The following is a 21,980-nucleotide window of genomic DNA, read 5'->3' on the forward strand; positions in this document are numbered from 1 at the left end:
GAAACACGCAAGTCCTTTAAAGGTGTTTTCTCAATCACATGATTTTTGTCACGCCAATCTTTTCTAGCAAGAATGACAATATCATTAAAAAGAAACAGCTTACGACTTTTACGAGATCCACCCATAAACATGACATATACGACATCTTCTCGTACAAGAAATCGATTTGGGTTTGCAATATTGATTTTTTCTGCAAATCGACCCTGAACTTCAATTATGGATCTCATTCCTGTAGTCATTCTTCTGGCACTTTCATTGACAGTGCTAACTACACGCTGCATTCGATCCAGTGCACGCTCCAGTTCAGAGTAATCTGGATCTGATTTATCAGTGAATTTCAAAATTTCACGAAGAAGTAGAGGATATTTGCAAATTCTTTGGATAGGTTTGAGAAGAAACCCATAAAAGTCAATTTGACGCATAAGAGGGCTCTTGTTGGCCTCTTCTATAAATGCTGATATCTCTGGCTTGGAGCGGAGACTTGCTTGGAATTTTTGAAGTTGGGCATTTTGGTTTGCTATATATGGAATATAACACAGAAATCTTTCTCCCTAAATATTTGATTCAGTTTCATCCCAAAAATAAAAAGTCAGTAAAAACACAAGCTCAATTTTAATTGACATCCATTGTAGAATTACATTGGCAATAAACGCGTCTGCATATGCTTTGGTGTCGGTTATATCTCCAACCAATTCTATTTGGTTCAAAAAATCGACATTGACGTTCAATAGTTGTTCAATGTTGGCAAATATATTGATTACTGGTTTTCCTTGAGTTTTTAAATTCACCATGGGTTTAAGAAACACCTCGATAATGACAGCAAGGTCACGAACATAGTCTCGCTCGGTTTGTAAAAGTTCCCATGTGGCGGATATACGCTTTTTATCTTGAGATGACATTCCAGCTAAACTAACCTCATCAAATCTGTCTTGCCATTTCTCAGAGGAGGAGCCACGAAGAAGATCAGTAGGGTTCCAGTTGGAGGTGATGGTTGCTGGGAGAGATGAAGGAAAGATCATGGTGTTTCTGGATATGCTGTTGGACTTTCCAATTATGGATGTTCCGGATCGGTGATTGTGCGAACCTGTCGAGTCAGAGGATCGATATGATGTTGGTTCTACTGCATCATCAGTCGACACGCTTCGTTGAATTTGTGGTATGGGTGTATCTGCTGTATTTGCACGGGTTGTGCGAGTAACTACTGTAGAGTGGCTTGATTGGGTACGTTTACTCGAATCGCTATCCAAGAAAAATGTGGAGTTGGTAAACTGAACTTGCAGTGGTGGTGGTACAGTGACAGGTTGTGTTGGCTGAGCTCCCGTGTCCATTTGCGATCCAAAAAATGAAACTCCTCCATTGGATGGTGAAAATGATGCTGGTGATGCTACATTTTCAACTGGCTGTAGCGACGGGATCTTATTTCCTGTTATGTTTGCGTGCTGTGCATTCGGCGATTGTACCAAAGCAACAGTAGACAAATCATCAGCGGTTGCATCCGTTATGGAAGTTGTTCGTATTATGCTTGGACCAGAAAGAATTTGAGGAGTAGCATAGTCGGAAATCGCTGCAATCAACATATTTGCATCAGCAACAGTTGATTCCGAGGTTTTTTCAGATCCATCTAATGCAATATTGTTTCTTGCTTGAATTGCAGCAACAGCATCTGCAGCGGCAACAGAGGTAGAGATGGATGATACAGACGATCCAGATTCATCGGTAGATATGGATTGCTTTCTTTTATCTTTATCTTTTGGTACTAGTCGTCTCAGCCACGATACGCCTTTTCGCTGCGAATCAGGCGAATTCTCGTCGCCTTGTTTCAAGCTGGCCTTTTTCCCACTAGAGAAGCTCCTACCATGAGGACGACCCGAGTTTATTTGATCATTGCTTTCAAATACTTGTTTGTCTTTCGAGTCACTTTCAACAGCTTCAACTCGAACTAAAGTAGCCGGAAACCAACCTGTTTTTGGCGATTTTTCGTCTAGCCCCTTCATGCCTTTCCACCACCCGCCTTTTGGCGATTCTAGAACCACGATTAACTCGCCTTCAATAAGGGACAGCTCATCCATTTTTGTCATTTCGTAGGGATACTTGACAATCACTTTTGTGCCTGGTGCTACAGGATCAGGACTAGCAAGTTCCTCTGGTTCAGGATCGCCATGAACAACGGCAATGCTCGTATCTTCATCCATATCAACTTTTTCTTGCATATTTTCACCATCTTTTACATCTATTTCAACATTGTCACTGATGCTTTGGGGTTCTTGGGTTTTGGCGTCAGGATCATAAAATTTGACAAAATCTTTGGGAAAGAATCCTTGTTGGCCATTACTTTTTCCCCATGATCGATTTGTGCCTTTCCACCAATATTCTTCAGCAGAAGCCGGTGCCATATCTAATTCAATCAGATCGCCTTCTTCCATCTTCAGTTCGTCAAGATCTTGGCCGTGAAAGGATGCAATCGCGATAAACATTGTACCTGCTTCAATGATAAAATCAGACTGAGCGGGTTTTATTGGTTCAGCAAGCTCAGTGTCTATATTTGATTGAACTACATTTGAACAAGAAGTATCTGGTTGAGATAGTACTGGCTCAGATGCATCAATGGACTTAGTTTGTGTCGTGCAGGTAATATCCGATACAATTGCACTTGTAACATTTTTTTCAGTAGATACGCTATCCGATCGAGGCAATGGCAAGTCAGTTTCGTCCAGTTTTGTTTCTTTGCTGGCGATATTTGATGGCGTTTCCAAAACTTGTGTAGATACTTCAGCTGGCAGTTGGAGCTCAACTACAGAAATTTTTGCCTCTCCAACACTTGTCTTGCCTAAGCTTTCAGAGCTAATCAGTAGCACACTGCTATCAACTTCACAGATATTGGAAAGACCAGAGTAGGACAAACGCATTGGATGTTCAACTGAGTTGGCCATTTTTTGTACTGTATTCGATGGGCTACCCAAATCAGCGGCATTAGCGTCGACAAAATGGATAGAGTCACTATCAATATTACTATCATGTGAATAAACACAAAATTCGTTTTTGGCAAGATCAGTATCGGCTGGTTGAAAAGATATCTCTGGTACTTGTACCCCATTTAAATGTGTAGTCGAAGTTGGTTTAGATGAAGGAAGAAACTCGAAATGTTCGTGTATGCTGGGACTAGTTGATGCATGATAATCACGACCATCCTCTGATTCAGAAGTGTCTTGATCTGAAGCAGAGTCGTTGAATATGGGTTGAATAACTGAATAATGGTCAACTCCTCCAACGTGGGGTATCAACAAAGGTGCATCTACATATTGAACAAGAAAATCAATTTCAATACCATCAGTATTTTTGAAAAGTTGGATAGATTAGTCAAGGTGATCAAGGTGATCAAGTCTATTGTACCTGACATTTCATCAAATGTGATGTCGTGAGTCGTCACTTCTGTTGATGACTGGATAACCTGTGATACGTGTTTTGGTTGTGATACTTCCTCAACCACTGTAGCTAATATTCCCAAATGCACAAGACATGTAAATTAGTATTGAAAGCACAAAACAGCATATATAGTGATGATACTACGTGTTTAATGCATCACTGATCCACAACTCTGAATGTTTACCTTGATATAGCGATCTGTTTGATTGGTATTGCAACTCCTGCTTATTATCTGCATCCGTGACTATGGCTGCAAACTTGTATTCATTATCAGTTGATGAATTTCTGGAAAGATTGCTGTCTTCAAAAAGAAATCTCGACACAACCGATGCGCATTCACTATCATCATTTGAAGCTGTAAGCCGAATGACTTTTGGCGATTCACATTTAGCAGCCGTACTATACACTATAATGGGTGCTGTTTCCAGAGCGTTATGATCGGCTACTATAGAGTCGTGACTCTCATTAGCAACCATTTCATTTTGCAGGGAATATATACTTTCAACATTTTGAGATACAGTTGATGCACCAACTGGACGGATTGTTGAAATGGAAGAATGGTGACTTTCTCCAGAAACAAGCCCTATTGAGCGTTGAGCAATACTTTCATGCGTGAATGGTTGTGTGTAATAATGGGTTGACTTGGAGTGTATGTTGGGTGTATCAGCTCTGTCCTGACTCAAGTCTCCAAATTCTAGTCTCATACGCGCCAGCATCACATCGGGTGGTTCATCTACTCTAGACATGTTCGATTCCGCTTCCATAGTAGACTGATGATGTTCTAAAGAGTCTTTTGTGGGTTTTCCGAATAGATTTGTGGTAATGGATAGATTTTGGACAGTTTCGTTGGGATTTAAAACTAGATTGTAGCTTGACAAGGGACTGGAAGGTTGTGCTGGAGCAATGCTTGACTCTGATTTGCATATTGTTCCTCTAGGTGATAAAGATACTTGCAGTTCTAAAGCAACATCTGAACTGATACGTTTTATAGTTGAAAGATTGCTTGATTGTTTTTTTTTGGTAAATTGCGACTCTTGCGTGTCTGGGCAAGGCAATTGGGTCTCGCTATCTGATGTGCTCGACTCGACAACTGCAGTCGTAGAAACAGGCAGCAAAATGGTTTGAACACCCGTTTGGTTGGCCGATCTTCTACCTGAAGCTGATGGAAAGGGCTCAAGGTCGGTTGAATCGAATCCATACCGCACATGTGTATCAAACCCATATTGAATTTCCTCGTCACTGCAGATATCCTCTGTACTGCTTCTGCTCGTGATAGTTGGTGGATGAGATATGCTAGTAGTACTCAACTGCTCTGTTTTTTTAACTATGGGTTTTAACGTTTCCAGAGTGTTCATTTGAGCCGTATATTTTAAACCCAGAGCTTTGATTGTAGTTTGTAGATGGATATGACTCTACTGGGTATCGCGTCGCTTATGGGAGTATCTTGAATGTGCCTGCTAGTCAAGGTGGACTGCTTATAGCAAAGTTGTAGTATATAGTACAGTCTATATTTTTGTCTCAAGATTCAAAAATATATAGTTTGTAAAAATAAAGAAATAGCAATATCAAGTATATAGTTTGAAGCTAAAGTAAATCAGGTTGGCAACACGCTCAATTAAATTGCTCAAAATCTCGCCGACTTTGTTTTGAAAAATATGGTGACAAAATTAGCTTTGCCATATCTGAGCGAATTTTGGCCGAGGCAGTAGCCCAATATAGTTTCTAGAACATGCATGCTCATGGATGCTTGGCAATACAAAAATGGCCATTGTTTTGTAAAGCAAATGGTGATACTGATAAGGGTTTGGTATATCCAATATTTCAGCTACTTGGACAAACGAGCAGATACAATACGTATACCCAAATAGAATGGCTGTCAGTGCCTAAACCCAATCGTAATAATAAGCAGAGGCGACTTGTTTGAATTTATTATCATCATACTACAAATCAGACATTAGGGTGTCACTTCCCGAATCAGCACTAAGAGTCTGGGCTTTAGTGATTTCGTCCCGAATGGATTGTGTTGTTTCTTTCCGTCGTCGAATCTGATCACGCATCATTATTGCCAAGGTATCCCTGGCCTAGAAAACGACAATCGGAGTCAATGGAAAGTAGAAAAAGTTGTCAAGCGTAGCATGAAATTTACCTGGTGTGGTCGATACTCGTTCAATAAGCTATGAAAATTAATCAGGATAAGACGAATGTGTTCAATTTTGTATGATGTCTGTTTTAAAAATAACCCATAGATATCAATACGATTATAATTCAAATATGCAATAATATCAGTGCCATGTTGATTGAAAAGGTAAGCGACTTGCATTGGTGGGATCAGTCTCGAGCAACTCCAGCAATTCATAAAAATTGATCAAGAGTGAGTGGTTGAGTTTTTTTAGATTCTCTGCACGATCTGTAGATTCAATTCATTAGTATAATCAACGACTTTTCAGCAATATAGCAGATGAGTTGTTGGCAGGTTCTTGAAGACTGCATAATAATACCTGATATCAGTGTACTTTTGGAAAGTTGAGGAATGCCCAATGATTCCAATGATGGAGGTTTTGATGAAATCTAGCAAGTATAAACAGTGACCAAACTTTGAGTGTAAGCTATAGTATATTCAAGCAAACTCAAGCTTACATCCAGTATGGTCCCAAATACAGAGATAGGCTCGAGGACAGGATTAGGTGGTTTCAAGTTGACGGATAGTTGTGATGATAGATTGTCTGTGGTTGAAAAAGCAGTTCCTCCAGCCTTTACTAAAGCCAAGTTCTCATCAGTGTAGTTCTTGTAGTATGCTGGTGGAGCAGGATATGCAGCGCTGAGTACTCTTGTTGGATCCATAATGAAACCCAATACTAATAACAGTTTAAAATCTACTTTTGGAATGGATCTTGAATTTATCTTGCAACAATCGACTCTGAATATTTGTTGTTTTCCTATTACAGATTGACTTGAATAGACATTCTTGGATTTGTTCATTGCAATCTGGGCATATTCCTCGTTTACAATCTGTCACTCAAGAATTGGTTCTTGCACGTAGTGTTATCAAGATTATTGGCCGAGACATTTGTGCTTGGCAAGATTCACAAGTGCACTCGCAACTTCTCGTTGTCCAAGTGTTGATGACTACAGGAATCTTTCAATCCATCAATAAATGATTAAATGTGTTGGTTTTCGTGGCAATATATTACAAGATTCTTATATAAAATGGACATATTTGATAAACCGCAAAAACTGTTTCTGAACAATGATTCCAAAAAACAGTGTTATCAAGATTAGCACCAATCGTATTCTTTGAACTGGCTGTTTATTGGATACTTTTATTTAGTGCTCCATTTTACACAAATACAACTATAAATCTACTTTCAAGCCATCACTAAATACACCACTCTTCACATAGTATTTAAAATAAACCCTAGGGTTAAAACATGAGAAATCGATAGATTTAAATGTTATTTTTGAATTTAGTTGGCGGCAATACCAGCTGATGCAGCCAAACGGAGTTCACGCTTAAAGAAGTTGTCAAGGGGACCCTTCTCGGCAAGGTACTTGACGTAACAGCCATCGGGCTGCAACTTTCCTGCCTGACGATCTTCAACATACTGCTCACGAGTGAGTTTGGTAAAACCCCACTTGTTGGAGACAATGAGCTTTTGGCGACCAGGGAACTTGTACTTTGCACGGCGAAGAGCTTCAATAACAATAGCCTTGTTGTTGTCACGAGTACGGATAGAGATCAAGACCTGACCAATGTTCACACGAGCAACGGTTCCAATGGGCTTACCAAAAGCACCACGCATACCAGTTTGAAGACGATCGGCTCCGGCACAAGACAACATCTTGTTGATGCGGAGAACATGGAAGGGATGAACACGAACTCTCATGTGGAATGAATCTTTTCCGGATGTCTTGACAATATACTTGTTTGCACAAATACGAGCAGCTTCAAGAGCCTCGGAAGAAATCTGCTGATATTCGTCAGAAAGCAAATGGACAGTGCAGGGGAACTCGTCAACATTGGCCTTCTTACGACCCAAATCAAAGATTCTGATCTTGGGGTCTATAATAAAAATAGTTAGTGTAGCTCAAGTCAACAAGGTAGAACTTCAAATGGTTGTGCATCCAATACACAAGACTAACCAGGGACACCACGACAGAAACGAGACTTGGGATAGGGCTTGTTCTTACAGTACCTGTTTAAAATCAAATAGAAAGAACGGTCAGGACAATGCTTAAAGTGTAGATAGACAAGTAGATTTCTAATGACTGTGGCCCAGGCATACAAAGTACTGGGAGTTGAAGTGATCGTAGGCAGAATAAAGCCAAACTAAATCCAGTTTTCAAGCAGCATAGACAGAACAGGACAAGCTTCCATACCTGTAGCAGCGAGCGGGACGACGACCCATTGTTGACAAAGAGTGGGTTAATGGCTAAGAAAGAAAATCAGTTTCTGGTCGCTTGCGTTCATATGAAGAAAACAATCCAAACATAGTCTCGTGCAGTCCCGTGTGTTGGTTTGATTGGTGGATACAAAATTCCCCGAAGTCAGTGCTAAGACGCGTTGTGGAATAAATCTGACAGTCGAGTTTATCAGTTTGCTGGAATCTTGTCTTGGCGAATCTTGCCAGAATTCTGCTAGTCTTACCAGAATCTTGTCAAGATCTTACTGGAATCGTATCAGAATACTGCAGGAATATTTTGAATACTAATTGACGTAAACTAAAACATTCATCTTTTATCAACACACTCAATCAGCCTTGCGCAAACTCGCTTTTATTCCCAGTAACTGCCATGTTTCGATCTATTATTCGTCAGTCTATACGTATACACAAGACTCCTCTTGTTAGTCATGCTTTCCGACCATTGGCATTAATTGCTGCTCCTAATTTTGCTCGAATGGCTTCCTCTGCTGTAGCCCCTGCATCTCAAAAAAACACCCATTCTCCAAAGAAGCCTATATTTTGGCGTCTGGTTCGACTATCTATTGCCGGGGTTGTTGTTGTTGGTACTGGCTCGTTTGCTTACGGTAATATATATTTAAATTCCATCAGAATCTGTTCTTGGCTTCAATTGTGTGATGTATAATGCATGCCAATCCTCGCCATGCCAAGCTGCTCGAGTATCAATTCCTGCTCTTTTAACGTAACTAATGAATGCCCTACTGTAGAGCTTTATGTTGCTCGACACCCGTCCGCTCAATTCGACTGGGATCCATCTAAAAAAACTGTTGCCATTCTTGGCTCGGGTTGGGCTGCTACTTCTTTCTTGACAGATCTAGACACTGATCATTACAATGTAGTAATTGTTAGTCCACGCAACTACTTTCTCTTTACACCGTTGCTTCCCAGGTATATTTGTTGTACATTCTTGTTTGGTTGTTAGGCTTGCTGTTTCTGCAATTCATTCCTTGACTGCATATCTAAATTCAAATTCCTATCATGATCCTAGCTGCACTGTTGGAACCGTCGAGCTGCGTAGTATTATGCAGCCCATTCGATACTTGACCCGATTCAAAAAGCGTCAAGTCGTATTCATCGAAGGAGATTGCAACTCCATCGATCCAACAACAAAAACTCTTTCAGTTTCAGGTTAATCAGCTTGTTTATTATGTTTCAACGTTGAGATCAATTTTTAACATCGTTTTGTAAATGCAGATAATTCTGAAATTGTTGGGGTGGTGTCCAAACAAACTATTCCATACGATTATTTGGTGGTTGCTTGTGGTGCTGAAAATGCTACATTTGGAATTCCTGGAGTCCGTGAACATGCTTGTTTTTTGAAAGAAGCTTGGTAAATTGACATTTTATATCACTCGAATCCATCGCATTCTTTTAAATATATTCAATGTATATCTAACAATATTTGCATTTTAAATTACAGGGATGCAAAAAAGATTCGCACACGACTGATGGACTGTCTTGAAACAGCTGCATTTCCAGGTCAAACTGACGAAGAAATTCGTCGTCTTCTCCACATGGTTGTAGTGGGTGGTGGTCCTACTGGAGTAGAATACGCGGCTGAGCTTTATGACTTTCTTCATGAAGACTTGCTAACATGGTATCCCGATCTGGCAGGAAAATTCAAGATTACCCTTGTAGAAGCATCTCCACATGTCCTGCCCATGTTCTCTAAACAGCTTATTGAATATACAGAGCATCACTTTGCTGCAAACAAAGTAACAATCTTGAATAATACGTCAGTAAAACAGGTTAATCAACGAGATATTCAGGTCATGGATGCAGAAAAAAATTTGAATACTATTCCATATGGACTGATTGTATGGGCTACAGGAAATACAGCTCGACCTATTGTGCAAGATTTAATTAAAAAATTGCCAAGCGATGTTCAAAACCAACGGTAAGTAAACCTATTGGTATGACAAGACTAAACTTATCGTGTACAATCACTATTGCTCATCAGACTGATTGTATTTATGAATTTATTGGCAAACTATTTAGTCGTGGACTTGTTGTAGATGATTTCTTGGCCATCAAAGGTGCGACAGACATGTTTGGGTTAGGCGATGCTACTGCTACAAAGTATGTTTATTTTCATGTTATACTTTATCAGAAACTATTTGTTGAATACATTGTAGTTAATTTTGTCAATATATATGCGCTTAGATGGGCACCAACTGCACAAGTTGCAAGCCGGCAGGGAAGATACTTGGCAAACATGTTCAACCACATGGGCGAACTAGATACAGCAAAAACCAATCCAAAAGAATCTTCACTTGCACTGACAAATGCAACTGATCCAGCTTATAAAACTCCTAATACATCGGCCACGACTACACTTCATCAAGCTTTGATGGCATGCGGCCCCTTTCAATATGATCATTTAGGCTCATTGGCATATATTGGAAAGGATCACGCTATTGCCGAATTTCCGTTTGGTGTAACGGTTGGCGGAGCAGCTACATACTTTTTCTGGCGAAGTGCCTACTTGAGCACATTATTTTCTCTACGTAACCGTGTATTGGTTGCGTTTGATTGGGCGAAAAAAAAGTGTTTTGGACGAGATATCTCGAGAGAATAAAAGATGCTTTTTTTGTATTGAAGAAATACGTTGAAAGAATGCACTGACCATTTGGTATTTCAAATTTTATTTTAATAGATTTGGGTCAAAAGACTGTCATAAATCCAATCATAACCGATAAAAGTGTCCCGCAAGCCTATTTAAACACCGTTCTAGGCTTTGTATTCTTGACATAATCACACCAGTTCAATCAAACAATAGAAGTACGAGCAACATTTGCCAAGTTGAACTCCTCCGTCTGTTGAATCTTGCATGCCGCGTACTTTTCTTTTCGAGGGAAAACATACAACAGCAACATATCGCAAATAAGCGTAGCAACACTAAGAAGACCCAATCCAGCTGCAAAATTGATTGTCAATGCAAGAAAACTCACAACGCCAATACTTCCTGTTTGTGCAAACACAATACGAATACCGTGTCGATCAATATAGGTTATCGATCCATCCGCATTGAGTTGCGATTGTAGAATAGTAAACTCTGATCCATTAACTAGAATTCAAAATTCATTCAATGTGATGAGTGATCAAAAACCAAATAGACACGTTTCACTACAATAAGATCGACTTACCAATTGATGGAATATACGAGTATTTGATATACCCTTGTTGCCCAACTGTCAACCGATTTGTGTAGGCTATGGGGGTTGATATCACCATTCCAGAAGATCTCCAAGCCTCGCCAACATATGCACCATTAGCAGTCGAAGCTGAATCCAAACCAGTCTGATTACCAATCCCTGCACACCATGCACTCTCCAGCACATCATTGACACTAACCACGTCCAATGAAGTGTTGTATTGATTACTGGCACGGTACTCACTGTCAAATCTTAGCTGAGGTAAATAATTGTCGGAATTTCCTGTGCACCCCTTCAACATTTTCCCCTTCATTTCTACCGCTGCAATTGTATCATATGTAGCTGCACCAAGTGACCCAGCTGTTTGTATTCGCACGGAATGATCAATCTGTAACGTGATATTTTCTACATTGGCAATGTAGTATGTTTTGCGCAAAGATTTGAGTGTAGTATATGGTGGAGGCGTGCACAGTGATGATGTTGCATTAAGGTATGATCCACATTGAACCGGCGGCGGTGGAGTGCTGACGATGGATGCGCGAGTAGTCAAAAAAATAGTATCGAGTTCACCAGAAAATGGATACACAATCTGTTCGGATGTCCAAAACAAACATCCCGAGATTTTTGCTGTTGATGTGCAATAGCTGGGTATAGGTAATTGGCTCATATCTGGAAGTTGTGCACTGATTCTGATGGAACCTGCACATATGTTGTAGCTCAGTCAGTAAAAGTATCAGATTTGCAAAGTTTATATCGTTTTGCTTGACATTTCAACGTGGAAATGTGTCGTATCTACAATTTTCAAGTAGAAGATAACGTCTAGACTGTAAAACTAGTATATGATTACCTGCAACGGGCGGACCTTTGTCGAGATAAGATCCATTTACAACTAATGTGTAAACAATGTACACAATAATGGCAATCATCATTATGTAATAAGCCACGCCAAGACGATAGTCTTTAATACGCACTACTTTGGACGTATCATATGAAAAGTAGCTATCCAAGCTGTACACTCGACAACACATTAGAGTATCCATGTGTATCATGGGCAAATATTCGAGAAAATTAATTATATGCTAATTTTGTTGCAAGTCAAAGCGCAAAGTTTAAAGCGATGGGATGGCATTATTGATGCATATGGGTGTATAAAATAGATGGAGCCTACTTACTCTACATTTTTGAGCACAGATATTCTAGCGCCCATATCTTTAAATAGTGTTATTGGAGTAGAATGAGTGTAAATACTTTTCCAGATATTGTATGAAACTCAGCCGCCAAAAACACTAAATTTATAGCTAATCAAGTGTGAAATTATTTGTTGCTGATTCACGTAAAATGAAGCTTTTCTGGACAATCACTGCCACTATTTTGCTCCAGAATAAACAATCGTTAAATATTCGTTGCTATTGGAAGTTGTTTACTTTTTCTATTGAAATTCTGTTGTATTTTAATATCAAATACGTTTGCGCTCTAGTTCAAAAAAACGATCTCAGAAATGCAACAGTTGCTCCCATACTGGTCACGCAATATTTTCAAGAGTTGAAGGTTGAGATGTCAAGAATGTGGAATGTACTGGAACAAAGATGTGAACATTCACACTGTATTTTTTGTAAAAAATGAGCATGGAGGATAAAGATCAGTAAAAAGTGTCAGCATATCTTATCGAGACTTGCTTGGCTTGCACGTTGACCTCATCAATTTGTATTGTAAATAAACCCATCAAAACATGTGCCTTGACATGATCATACCGTTTGTCTTGGTGGAATCAAAAAAGTAATTCTCTAGTTGTGTGCATCTGAAATAACAAGAATTAATGTACAATTTGAGTAGATCAAACGCATCTTCATTTTCTCCAAACTAATCGCAATGTCTGGTGCACGCATCGTTTATAATAGCACGAGCATTCATGTTAAGCAACTCATCCATTCACAAATCAACTGTATGTCGTATATCATATGATTATCGTTTCTTGGGTTTTGGCTTGATATCCTCATCTTTGACAGGATGCAACATAATCACATTTCGTGTGCCGCCCTGGTTAGATTTATTGTGCTCGTGGCCCTTGTGCCAATCATAACCAACAGCATAGGCAAAAATTGTTCCGTTACGATTAAAGCATGTAGCGGAAATTGGCGATCCAGACTGTTGAGTACCCAATTTCAATCGCTGCTTTGAATCCTTATCCCAAAAGTTAAATGCTCCATCAGCACCCGCAGTAGAAAATGTTCCATATGTTGGATGAAACGAAATAGAGTTGATTGGGAAAACCTTCGAGTCTTCTCTATGGCATTTGAATGAAAACGTGTTGGCAGCATCACGATCTTCGATATACTGGATGGCAACGCGACCTTCAATCGATCCGATTGCATAACCATTAAAACTAGGAAAACAGCTAATTACTCTTGTTTGCCACTTGAGCGGTGATATGATTTGCTATATATTGTCCATTGTGTATCTCGGTTCAGTCCACAACCACCAACTGTGTCGATGCATTCTAAACCACTATTACATCAATTATTCACTTGCCTTGTATACTGTTGACGGATTGTTAAGATTGTATGCAAGAATGTGTCGTTCAGCCGTTCCTACTACCATCAACGGCCCTGCAACATCCAGCGAATAGCATCGTTCAGGAAGTTGGAGTGTGAATGCTGGTGCTTGTGATCGGAGATCCCAATACTATATAGTTGCAACAGTTAATCACTCGTGTTGACAATCCTGTACTCCAGCTCATACACAATCAATCAACAATCGTTAGGTTTACCCACCTTGACAGTTTTGTCCCATGATCCCGTCACTAGCATGTTGGTTAGATTCGGCACGCCGTCAATCCAACGACAACTCTTGATAGGAGCGTCGTGTCCAGCAACTTGTGTAGACTGTCCCGTATGCATATCAAGCATTCTTCCTGCTCTGTCTGCTCCAACCGAGACAATCTTGGTTCCATCCTACATTGATGCATTCATTACCAGTTACTTTTCACGCAATTCATTACCACATGAATGATGCATCTGGCCAATAACAATGACACTGCCAGTTGAATCGATCTGAACATACTTTACTCCAACAGACATCCAGAACCGGTGCTTCGTGTTGGATTGCAGCCTTTCCTACGGCAGTTCCGTTCTGCTGGACCTCATAGATTCTAGTCTAAACCAGTCATCATACAATTATTTACCCACAACAATGATGTGTGCGTTTAGATTAAAATATCAGTATCAAGACTTGAAGACCTCGACATGCAATGATTGCGAGATGGATGCATTGGGTTGTGACCACTACAGCCATTTCTAGTGGTAAATCTAATCTACATTTCACACCAATATCAAACTGATGATCCTATTAAACTAATATGCATACTTGGTTATCCCAACTAGATGCAGCTAGGAAATCAGCCTGTGGAGAGAATGCTAAGCCAGTGACACCATCGCCAGGAGATCTTGGAACCTATATAGTTCATAGAATTTCAAGATAAATAAAGATGGTTTTGAAATACATTTATAAAAGATAATGCGTAGTAAGGTCTTGTTCAAGGTGCATGTCAATACCAATCATTTATGAATGCAAAGCCAGTCAATAATGACTTTCAAAACAATCAGTTGGTGAAAAGTGTATCTGTCCATGCAAGTATGAGCAGATATGCTGTGCCATAAAGAAAAATGGTATATTATAAATCAGCTAAACAAAGTACCTCAATATCTTTCGGAGCTCCAAGTGATGTAGTAGATATCATTGATGTTCAATGTGCTTGTTTGCAAGGACACTAAAAAATACAATTTCATAAACATACAGTCGTCCTCAGGATCACCAGATTGGCAAAATTATAGTTTACAGCTGACGCTAATGGGCATGAGAATGCAAAAGTGTTTGTATTTCAACTCGATTTCATCATGTTTTGAAACCATTCGTACAGTATCAATCAGGCTGTTGTTGTGACATTTAAAACCAAGTTTTTGGTTGGTAAAACTGCGATTGGTTTAGGTTACTGTACAGGCTATAGTAGGACGTTGAACATCGTGCCATAACAAGATCAAGACCAAATAAGTGACGTCGTTTTACATTTAATTGAAAAGAGCAACAGATTGTTCATCAAACTGGTTGTACCAACAGGCCGGATTGTCGTCGTAGTACAAGACACGATCGATGGATAATTGTCATTCAAATCAACAATCTACCGATATTTGCAAAGCATCACCCATGATGATGGCTGTTGACAATCTCTCACCCACTTATACATTCTCATACCCTTTGTCACCAGCTATAAAGTCTTATATAAACAAGTCAAAAGATTGAATATGAATATATTGAATCTATACGTTGGGCATTCTCAATACCAACTTGCGTTTGTTTTTGCAATGCTCCACCAACCCATCAAAGATGGACATGTCCTTGATTCGCTCAGGTGCTTCCTTAGCTCCTGTACACCAATAATATATATCCCAATCGTTCTCATCTAGCAATGAGTCGTACTCTTGCAACTGGGCATCTTCCATGGTTGGTAAAGCCTGCTGAATATATGTACTCAGCAACAAATCGGTCTCAAGGATTCCCCGCTTGCGAGACTGCCAGACTAATCGGGATCTCTTTTGTTCCAACGGCTCATTGGGTCTGGATACTCTTCGAGGAATGGCAAAGTCTGGTAGATAGTTGGGGTTGGAGAGGGTTGGATCAGTCATTTCTGTTTGCTGTTTGGAGGGGTATGGGTTGATCCATTCAGCTGCAAGATTGTGTTTATATCCTGACATTGATCTCTGCTGATTATAGCATACTATCCTTGACGCTGTGGATATTCTGGCAGTAGATCGAATAGCAGATTGAATGACAGATCCAACCAAAGAACTTGTATTCGCCATTGTTTTGGGTTGAAATTGTCGAGTTGTTTCGCGCCGACTTTTATCGTGTCACGATCATACACACGTGACTTGTAATCATTTGAAACAGAAAAATCAAATTTGAAATTCAACCCAAGCGAGTGATTGCCAGATCAAATAGCCAGCAATGATATCAGCAGGAGCTCGTCACTTTGCAAAGTTTTCTATGCGAGCTACTCCGAAACACACCATGAAGGCAATGTGTGGCTCTCCATCTAGAAGTATGTATACTACTGTGTGGTATTGAACTCAGCTCAACATTTGGAAAACTGATCCATTTCCAAATTTAACAATTCATAAGCTATTGGTGTCAAATCTATACATCAAGTTTGTCCATGTAGCTGATATAATTGAATCAATCATACTCACTATTTTTCAACTCATTGCATGAATTTAGTGCTGAGTCTTAAATCCACTATTGGTCCATGTGCAATGAGCGCATTTCCAACTCGCTTTGCCATTCCATCCATCATATCGGCCATTCCTTCAATTGCCCACGTTGGAGGTACCTCTCCATCATCCACTGCAGATATCTCGATTGTGCCACAGGTGATCAAGTCTCAAAACAGAGCCATGTCCACCACATCTGGTACCGATGCTTCGCCTCGCGAGATGGTTACTCCGGGCACAACCATTGAAGCCGGTGACGATCTTGACGCCATACTTAGACAAGCCCACCATATTCCAGTCATAGTAGACTTTTATGCCGAGTGAGTTATAAATTTGTTTGACATTTCAACTTGATTTGTCCGTCTAACCATTTCATTATTTAACAATTCTAGTTGGTGTGGACCATGCCGTATTCTTGGTCCAGTTCTTGAAAAACTTGTCTCTGCCAATGGAAAGTGTATTCTTGTCAAGGTGAATATTGACGAAGCTCAGGAGGTCTCGTCGCGATATCAGATTGCTTCGTTGCCCACAGTTGCGGCATTTAGGGATGGAGTGCTTGTCGACTCTTTTCTTGGTAGCAGAGACCCAACATTTATCAAGGAGTTTATTGAAAAGATCAGCAAGTGATTCAATTTAAATCCATACAGTTTAAACTGGACCACTATTTGCCATGTTTATCGAATAAATTCTCTTTATATTGCTAAATCAGATTTTAATGGATTCTCCCTAAATAATATACATGATTCCAACAATGTTACACAGTAAACTAGATTAATGGCCACATTGAGTCCTAATCCTGCACCAATAAAACACTTTTAAATACGATTGACTGTTAGCTGTATAGTGACGGTATGTATGAATTATACAAGGTTGATGAATTACCTTGAGTCCAAATCGAGCTTTAACGCTCAGCATGATCCTGTTTTTATAAATTCTTGGGCAAGATTTTCTATTTTAAAACCTGAGCCATTCATCAACTGGATTTGACTGCTGTAATAGCATCTAGCAATAATACAACAACAATCTGAAACCAACCCAACAATACATGGAATCATTATATATAAAGGGTCAAATATTAATGTGATGAACCAAGTTTGACCTGGTACAGTACAGAACATGTTTTTTCATATCCAGCAGATTCATGACCTGAAATGTATCCAAAATGACTATACAATCCATCTACACATGCCAAGTATGTATGGCCTGCATTGTGTAGTATTGCAACTCTATGCAGACACTGGTTTTGAATGATGTTTGTTCAAGTATGGTATTGACTAATCAACAGTACCATTCAAAGTTCATGATGGACTAGTCCAACACATTTAATTCCACGCAATACTGACAAAAGCTTAAATAATATGCATTGAGCCAGAATACGATCATCACATACAGTGACAGCCAAGCTGCAGTAATCAACAGTTGCATCACGAATGGGTTGCAGATCCGCAAGGTTTCATGTATCAGTCAATACGATTGAATACAAGAGTTGTCATAATGATCATCCAGTAACATGATCGACAACCATTTGATGTTTGGACAATGAAACAATATATTTAGAATATTACAAAGTGATGCTGAAATTGCAGATGTGACAATATCAACAATGCAATGGTAATAGATTGAAATTTACAATCCAGTATATCGTAGAACATTACAAGTGATAGTCCAGCCAACAATAGCAACACGTTGGTGTCGATATAGCTTAATCAAGTTTACTGGCATTGTATTGATCAATTGGATATGTATTGGTTGGTCAGCAAATACAGTTGGTTGCACTAAGATTTGCAATAATGTTTGACGAGTATCTGAACTGATTGATTTTGACAGATTGTTCGAGTGCTAGTATATATTTAATCCCAAAGTCATGACGGATCGCTCACAACTAAAGACAAAAGGGATGAGAACAGCGAGATGAAATATTTATTTTAGTTATATTCCAACAACTCGATTTCATCATGTTTTGAAACCATTCGTACAGTATCAATCAGGCTGTTGTGGCATTTAAAACCAAGTTTTTGGTTGGTAAAACTGCGATTGGTTTAGGTTACTGTACAGGCTATAGTAGGACGTTGAACATCGTGCCATAACAAGATCAAGACCAAATAAGTGACGTCGTTTTACATTTAATTGAAAAGAGTAACAGATTGTTCATCAAACTGGTTGTACCAACAGGCCGGATTGTCGTCGTAATACAAGACACGATCGATGGATAATTGTCATTCAAATCAACAATCTACCGATATTTGCAAAGCATCACCCATGATGATGGCTGTTGACAATCTCTCACCCACCTATACATTCTCATACCCTTTGTCACCAGCTATAATTCGGTATTAGTGGAAGGAAACATTGCATATCGAGCACTAGGTGTATCATATTTGGCAATCAAACGATTTTACAACTTTAAATCAAAGCAGATAAGAGCCATTGTACCAAGGCAGATACGCTACTGGAATGTATTGTGTCATGTAGCAAAACCACGCAATCCAATTTATAACGGGACATGTCTGGATCTAAAGACAACATAATTTATTGACAATCACAATGAGATCAAGCAGCACTTCCAATCAATGGAGTGGATACAGCCAGTTTTCTGGATATAATTTCTACTGCCATGTCGGAATAATTGCTTTCTAAACAGGACAAGAGAATGCAATTCCAATTTCTGTTTTGTTCAAAGAAAAAGGTCAGAAAGTCTGCAGGTAGTAGATGAATGGCTTTTGCACCAAATACAGTGCATAGGAAAGAATCTGTGAGCAATGGCACCAGATATGAAAAGAGTCCAAAGTTGCGTCTATCGAAAGAGCTCTTGATGAGGTTCTGAATGGTTGTTTGTCTAATAGTGGGTCCACTGGTGCTGTACAGCGAGTGTTCGACCAACAGTTTGACTACATGGTAGTGGTTGCTCCATGTAGCTCGCTCTAATGCTCTCGCCACGTCGTTGGAAGTCCAAGAATGGCAATGTGTAGCCAATATATGGTGGATATAATCGACATGTCCGCCTTTGGCAGCACCCAATAGGATAGGAACAGTTGAGCAGTTGACAGCTTGACAAAGACTCTCGGCAATGGTAAAATGACCAGCAATCGCGGCCAGCTCGATGGCCTCAATAATGACTTGCTGTTCCTGTCTGCCTAGTCGTTGATTGTGAGTGAGACTGTACTGCACTAGATCCATATGTCCACACTGAGCTGCCTGGCACAAAAAGTTTCTAAATGCATCTGTCAGTAGCAAGAGTGGTTGTTGTGGTGACAGTAGCTGTAGTAGATGCTTGACCATTCGAGTATGGCCCCTCACCAATGCTGCTGTAACAAGCCGTTCAGTCACTTTCTGTAGCAATGGTGGATGAGCCCTCATCATGGCATCAACCATGGCAACGTGTCCGCCTTCAACTGCTGCCTTGAAAATATCCTCATAGCAGCGAATATCTACAAAACTTCTTGCCTCGAGTGGTGGAGCATACTCGCAATCTGTTCCAGATAGCCGTTGGTTGCGATTGCCAGATGGATGGTCTCTACCCATGGCCAATAAGCTTTTTACAATTGGCTCGTGTCCATGCAGCGCTGCCAGCCTGCCAACGAAACTGTAGTCAGTAATACCATCTGAATAGTGTTGAATAATGTCTAGCCGACCTATCGCACTGGCACATTCTACAACTGCCCGACAATAGTAGTTATGCAGTCCGCTTGTCATGGTATGCTGGGTAATATAAGCTAAAAGCTTATTCAGGATTGTATTGATCAATTTCTCGTTCCTGTCACTCTCTTCAAGCAGTAGATGCAGACTGGGTCTGGCTTGAATCATCAAATCTGGCAAGCCCAAAGCTTTACTCAAACGACTAGTTGGCTTCAGACTCTTCTTGAATGCATTCAGCATTTCTCCAGTCTGAGTAAACAGCAGCTCCCACTGTGGCTCATAATCTTGATAAGACCCTAGCAGTCTGACGGCAGTAGCAGTGTCGTTCGACTCTAGACAGTCCACCATGACCAACTGCCAAGTAATTTGTGTGATGGGAAGGGTCAGCTCATGCATTAGATACTGAGTGCGCAGTCCAGCATACTTGAAGATACTCTTTCGTATGAACCATGGCAGACATCGAATGTTGTCTATAAACTGTCGCTTATGGCAGCCATTCATCATGCTATGTATTGTCGAGTGATTTGGAATAGCTTAGTTTGAACTAGTTGCTACATTTTGGATTCGGAAGCTTGCTTTCACATCGGAATTATTTCCAATCGACTCATGCTTGTATATTGAATCACACTTTCGGATTACTTTCATGCATTGCTGTGTGATTGGATCGATATTCTTGTCTACTGCTTTTTGTAAGCCAGATTCACAGTCGTATTCATGTGAAACGGAACGCTTGTATTTGTCATTATTTTGGAATGATGGTTGAATATCTGTTGCGCTTTCCTATTAGAAATTGGTTTCTTCAACGACCATCAAACTATAGTTTTGAACTGAAACTGTCCTTGATTTATGATCATCAGATTTATTACAATCTAGATATTGGCTTACACTGTTGTTAAACTCTACAAACTCGTATTTGTTGTATCATAATCTTGGATACGTTTACAATCTAGTCTGACAACAAAGATCGCACATGTCAGTAATACAACAGTTGTTTCTACACCCATCACTCAAAGACCAGTCAATTAATGAGTTTAAAGCACAATGTTGTCCAGTAAACTGACACCAATCATGCCATGATATTGACTGTTTATCATGCATTGACTCTTATTTAGTATCCCACTTTACATGAACACAGCAGTGATGATAGAATACTAAAATAGCAAAAATAAAGCACTTGAAAGGACTCATACTATTGACAAGTTCATTAGATAAGCTATCGAATCGGTTAATAGTATTTTGAGTAGATGGTCATTTTAACATCAAGATCAACCATTGCATTTGATAGTGTAGCCTGACCACTTTATTCTAACCAGGTCATTGAGTTTAAAATGACAAGGACATGTTATTTGGAGTAATCTTCAAGAATAGTATGATATTACTACGTTTTGGACAAGTTTATCCAAGCACCTCTATATGGAAGCATATAACCAAGTGGCTTATTTCAAAACCGATGGCAAACTGCTGAGTTTGTCTGTGTCCCATCACCAGCTGTAATCTGGTGTGTACATGTGAGCATTCATGTGTTGGACACCAATCAAGAAACCACTGGTGCATTTTCACAACGCTAAAAGTTTATTCATCAAAACTACGCCTCAATTGAAATTTCAAATATAAAAACAACCAATTCCCATTTAATCATTCATTATTCTAAACAGCTATCGTGAATAGAAATCTCAAAAACTCTAATCTCATACCCAACACTATCAAATGATATTTACAAGACTTTCTCTTCTCGCTATCGTTGCTGCATCTGTAGCTGCCCATGTCATAATAAAAGCAAATTCTAACCAAGATGCACTTCTTGTGAAGCGCTCTGGCGAGAACGGTGTCGCTCCTAGCGATCCTAGTGGTTCTGTAGGGCACCATCAAGGTGGAAACCATTCAGGATCAACCAATAGTAATGGAAATGGTTCTGATTCCTCGGATTCATCTGACTCTGACTCCGACTCTGATCATGCAACACATAGATCTAGACGTCGTAGACGCTAAATCAAAGTATCAAAATCAAGCATTCTTTACTCTTGATTTGTGACTCTACTGTG

The 21,980-nt window shown here is 39.7% G+C and overlaps 10 protein-coding genes across 10 annotated transcripts; 3 read left to right on the forward strand and 7 right to left on the reverse strand.

Moving 5' to 3' along the window:
* Positions 1-551: 551 nt before the first annotated feature.
* BATDEDRAFT_89328 (uncharacterized protein) lies at positions 552-4,778 on the reverse strand (the record flags this gene model as incomplete). The annotated part of the gene is made up of 3 exons (XM_006679643.1): positions 552-3,292; positions 3,391-3,492; positions 3,608-4,778. 3 exons carry the CDS (start codon positions 4,776-4,778, stop codon positions 552-554), a joined length of 4,014 nt encoding a protein of 1,337 aa, XP_006679706.1.
* Positions 4,779-5,363: 585 nt separating this feature from the next.
* BATDEDRAFT_89327 (mediator complex subunit MED7) lies at positions 5,364-6,264 on the reverse strand (the record flags this gene model as incomplete). The annotated part of the gene is made up of 3 exons (XM_006679644.1): positions 5,364-5,504; positions 5,570-5,647; positions 6,061-6,264. The coding sequence occupies 3 exons, from the start codon at positions 6,262-6,264 to the stop codon at positions 5,364-5,366; spliced, it is 423 nt and encodes a 140-aa protein (XP_006679707.1).
* Positions 6,265-6,860: 596 nt separating this feature from the next.
* On the reverse strand, positions 6,861-7,834 carry BATDEDRAFT_19719 (uncharacterized protein). The gene is made up of 3 exons (XM_006679330.1): positions 7,801-7,834; positions 7,564-7,616; positions 6,861-7,483 (listed from the first exon to the last, which is right to left on the reverse strand). Exons 1-3 carry the CDS (start codon positions 7,827-7,829, stop codon positions 6,888-6,890), a joined length of 678 nt encoding a protein of 225 aa, XP_006679393.1. The 5' UTR covers positions 7,830-7,834; the 3' UTR covers positions 6,861-6,887.
* A 401-nt stretch (positions 7,835-8,235) lies between these two features.
* Positions 8,236-10,507, forward strand: BATDEDRAFT_16765 (uncharacterized protein). The gene is made up of 7 exons (XM_006679314.1): positions 8,236-8,449; positions 8,591-8,771; positions 8,872-9,011; positions 9,078-9,213; positions 9,304-9,780; positions 9,882-9,962; positions 10,047-10,507. Exons 1-7 carry the CDS (start codon positions 8,320-8,322, stop codon positions 10,459-10,461), a joined length of 1,560 nt encoding a protein of 519 aa, XP_006679377.1. The 5' UTR covers positions 8,236-8,319; the 3' UTR covers positions 10,462-10,507.
* Positions 10,502-12,079, reverse strand: BATDEDRAFT_33275 (uncharacterized protein; the record flags this gene model as incomplete). Its single annotated transcript, XM_006679457.1, has 3 exons — positions 10,502-10,950; positions 11,030-11,737; positions 11,886-12,079. 3 exons carry the CDS (start codon positions 12,076-12,078, stop codon positions 10,652-10,654), a joined length of 1,200 nt encoding a protein of 399 aa, XP_006679520.1. The 3' UTR covers positions 10,502-10,651.
* A 786-nt stretch (positions 12,080-12,865) lies between these two features.
* Positions 12,866-14,778, reverse strand: BATDEDRAFT_16768 (uncharacterized protein). Its single transcript, XM_006679315.1, has 6 exons — positions 14,733-14,778; positions 14,402-14,488; positions 14,099-14,191; positions 13,810-13,989; positions 13,568-13,720; positions 12,866-13,474 (listed from the first exon to the last, which is right to left on the reverse strand). The coding sequence occupies exons 1-6, from the start codon at positions 14,772-14,774 to the stop codon at positions 13,001-13,003; spliced, it is 1,029 nt and encodes a 342-aa protein (XP_006679378.1). The 5' UTR covers positions 14,775-14,778; the 3' UTR covers positions 12,866-13,000.
* A 573-nt stretch (positions 14,779-15,351) lies between these two features.
* BATDEDRAFT_6694 (succinate dehydrogenase assembly factor SDH5) lies at positions 15,352-15,657 on the reverse strand (the record flags this gene model as incomplete). Its single annotated transcript, XM_006679273.2, has 1 exon — positions 15,352-15,657. A coding segment is annotated over one exon (306 nt), but the record flags the coding sequence as incomplete, so codon positions are not given.
* An 867-nt stretch (positions 15,658-16,524) lies between these two features.
* BATDEDRAFT_11836 (uncharacterized protein) lies at positions 16,525-16,929 on the forward strand (the record flags this gene model as incomplete). The annotated part of the gene is made up of 2 exons (XM_006679282.1): positions 16,525-16,622; positions 16,695-16,929. The coding sequence occupies 2 exons, from the start codon at positions 16,525-16,527 to the stop codon at positions 16,927-16,929; spliced, it is 333 nt and encodes a 110-aa protein (XP_006679345.1).
* A 1,923-nt stretch (positions 16,930-18,852) lies between these two features.
* On the reverse strand, positions 18,853-20,442 carry BATDEDRAFT_89326 (uncharacterized protein; the record flags this gene model as incomplete). Its single annotated transcript, XM_006679645.1, has 1 exon — positions 18,853-20,442. One exon carries the CDS (start codon positions 20,440-20,442, stop codon positions 18,853-18,855), a length of 1,590 nt encoding a protein of 529 aa, XP_006679708.1.
* A 1,203-nt stretch (positions 20,443-21,645) lies between these two features.
* Positions 21,646-21,927, forward strand: BATDEDRAFT_89378 (uncharacterized protein; the record flags this gene model as incomplete). The annotated part of the gene is made up of 1 exon (XM_006679565.1): positions 21,646-21,927. The coding sequence occupies one exon, from the start codon at positions 21,646-21,648 to the stop codon at positions 21,925-21,927; it is 282 nt and encodes a 93-aa protein (XP_006679628.1).
* Between the last annotated feature and the right edge of the window lie 53 nt (positions 21,928-21,980).

The sequence above is a fragment of the Batrachochytrium dendrobatidis genome, assembly GCF_000203795.2.
Source record: "Batrachochytrium dendrobatidis JAM81 unplaced genomic scaffold BATDEscaffold_7, whole genome shotgun sequence".
Lineage (NCBI taxonomy): Eukaryota > Fungi > Chytridiomycota > Chytridiomycetes > Rhizophydiales > Batrachochytrium > Batrachochytrium dendrobatidis.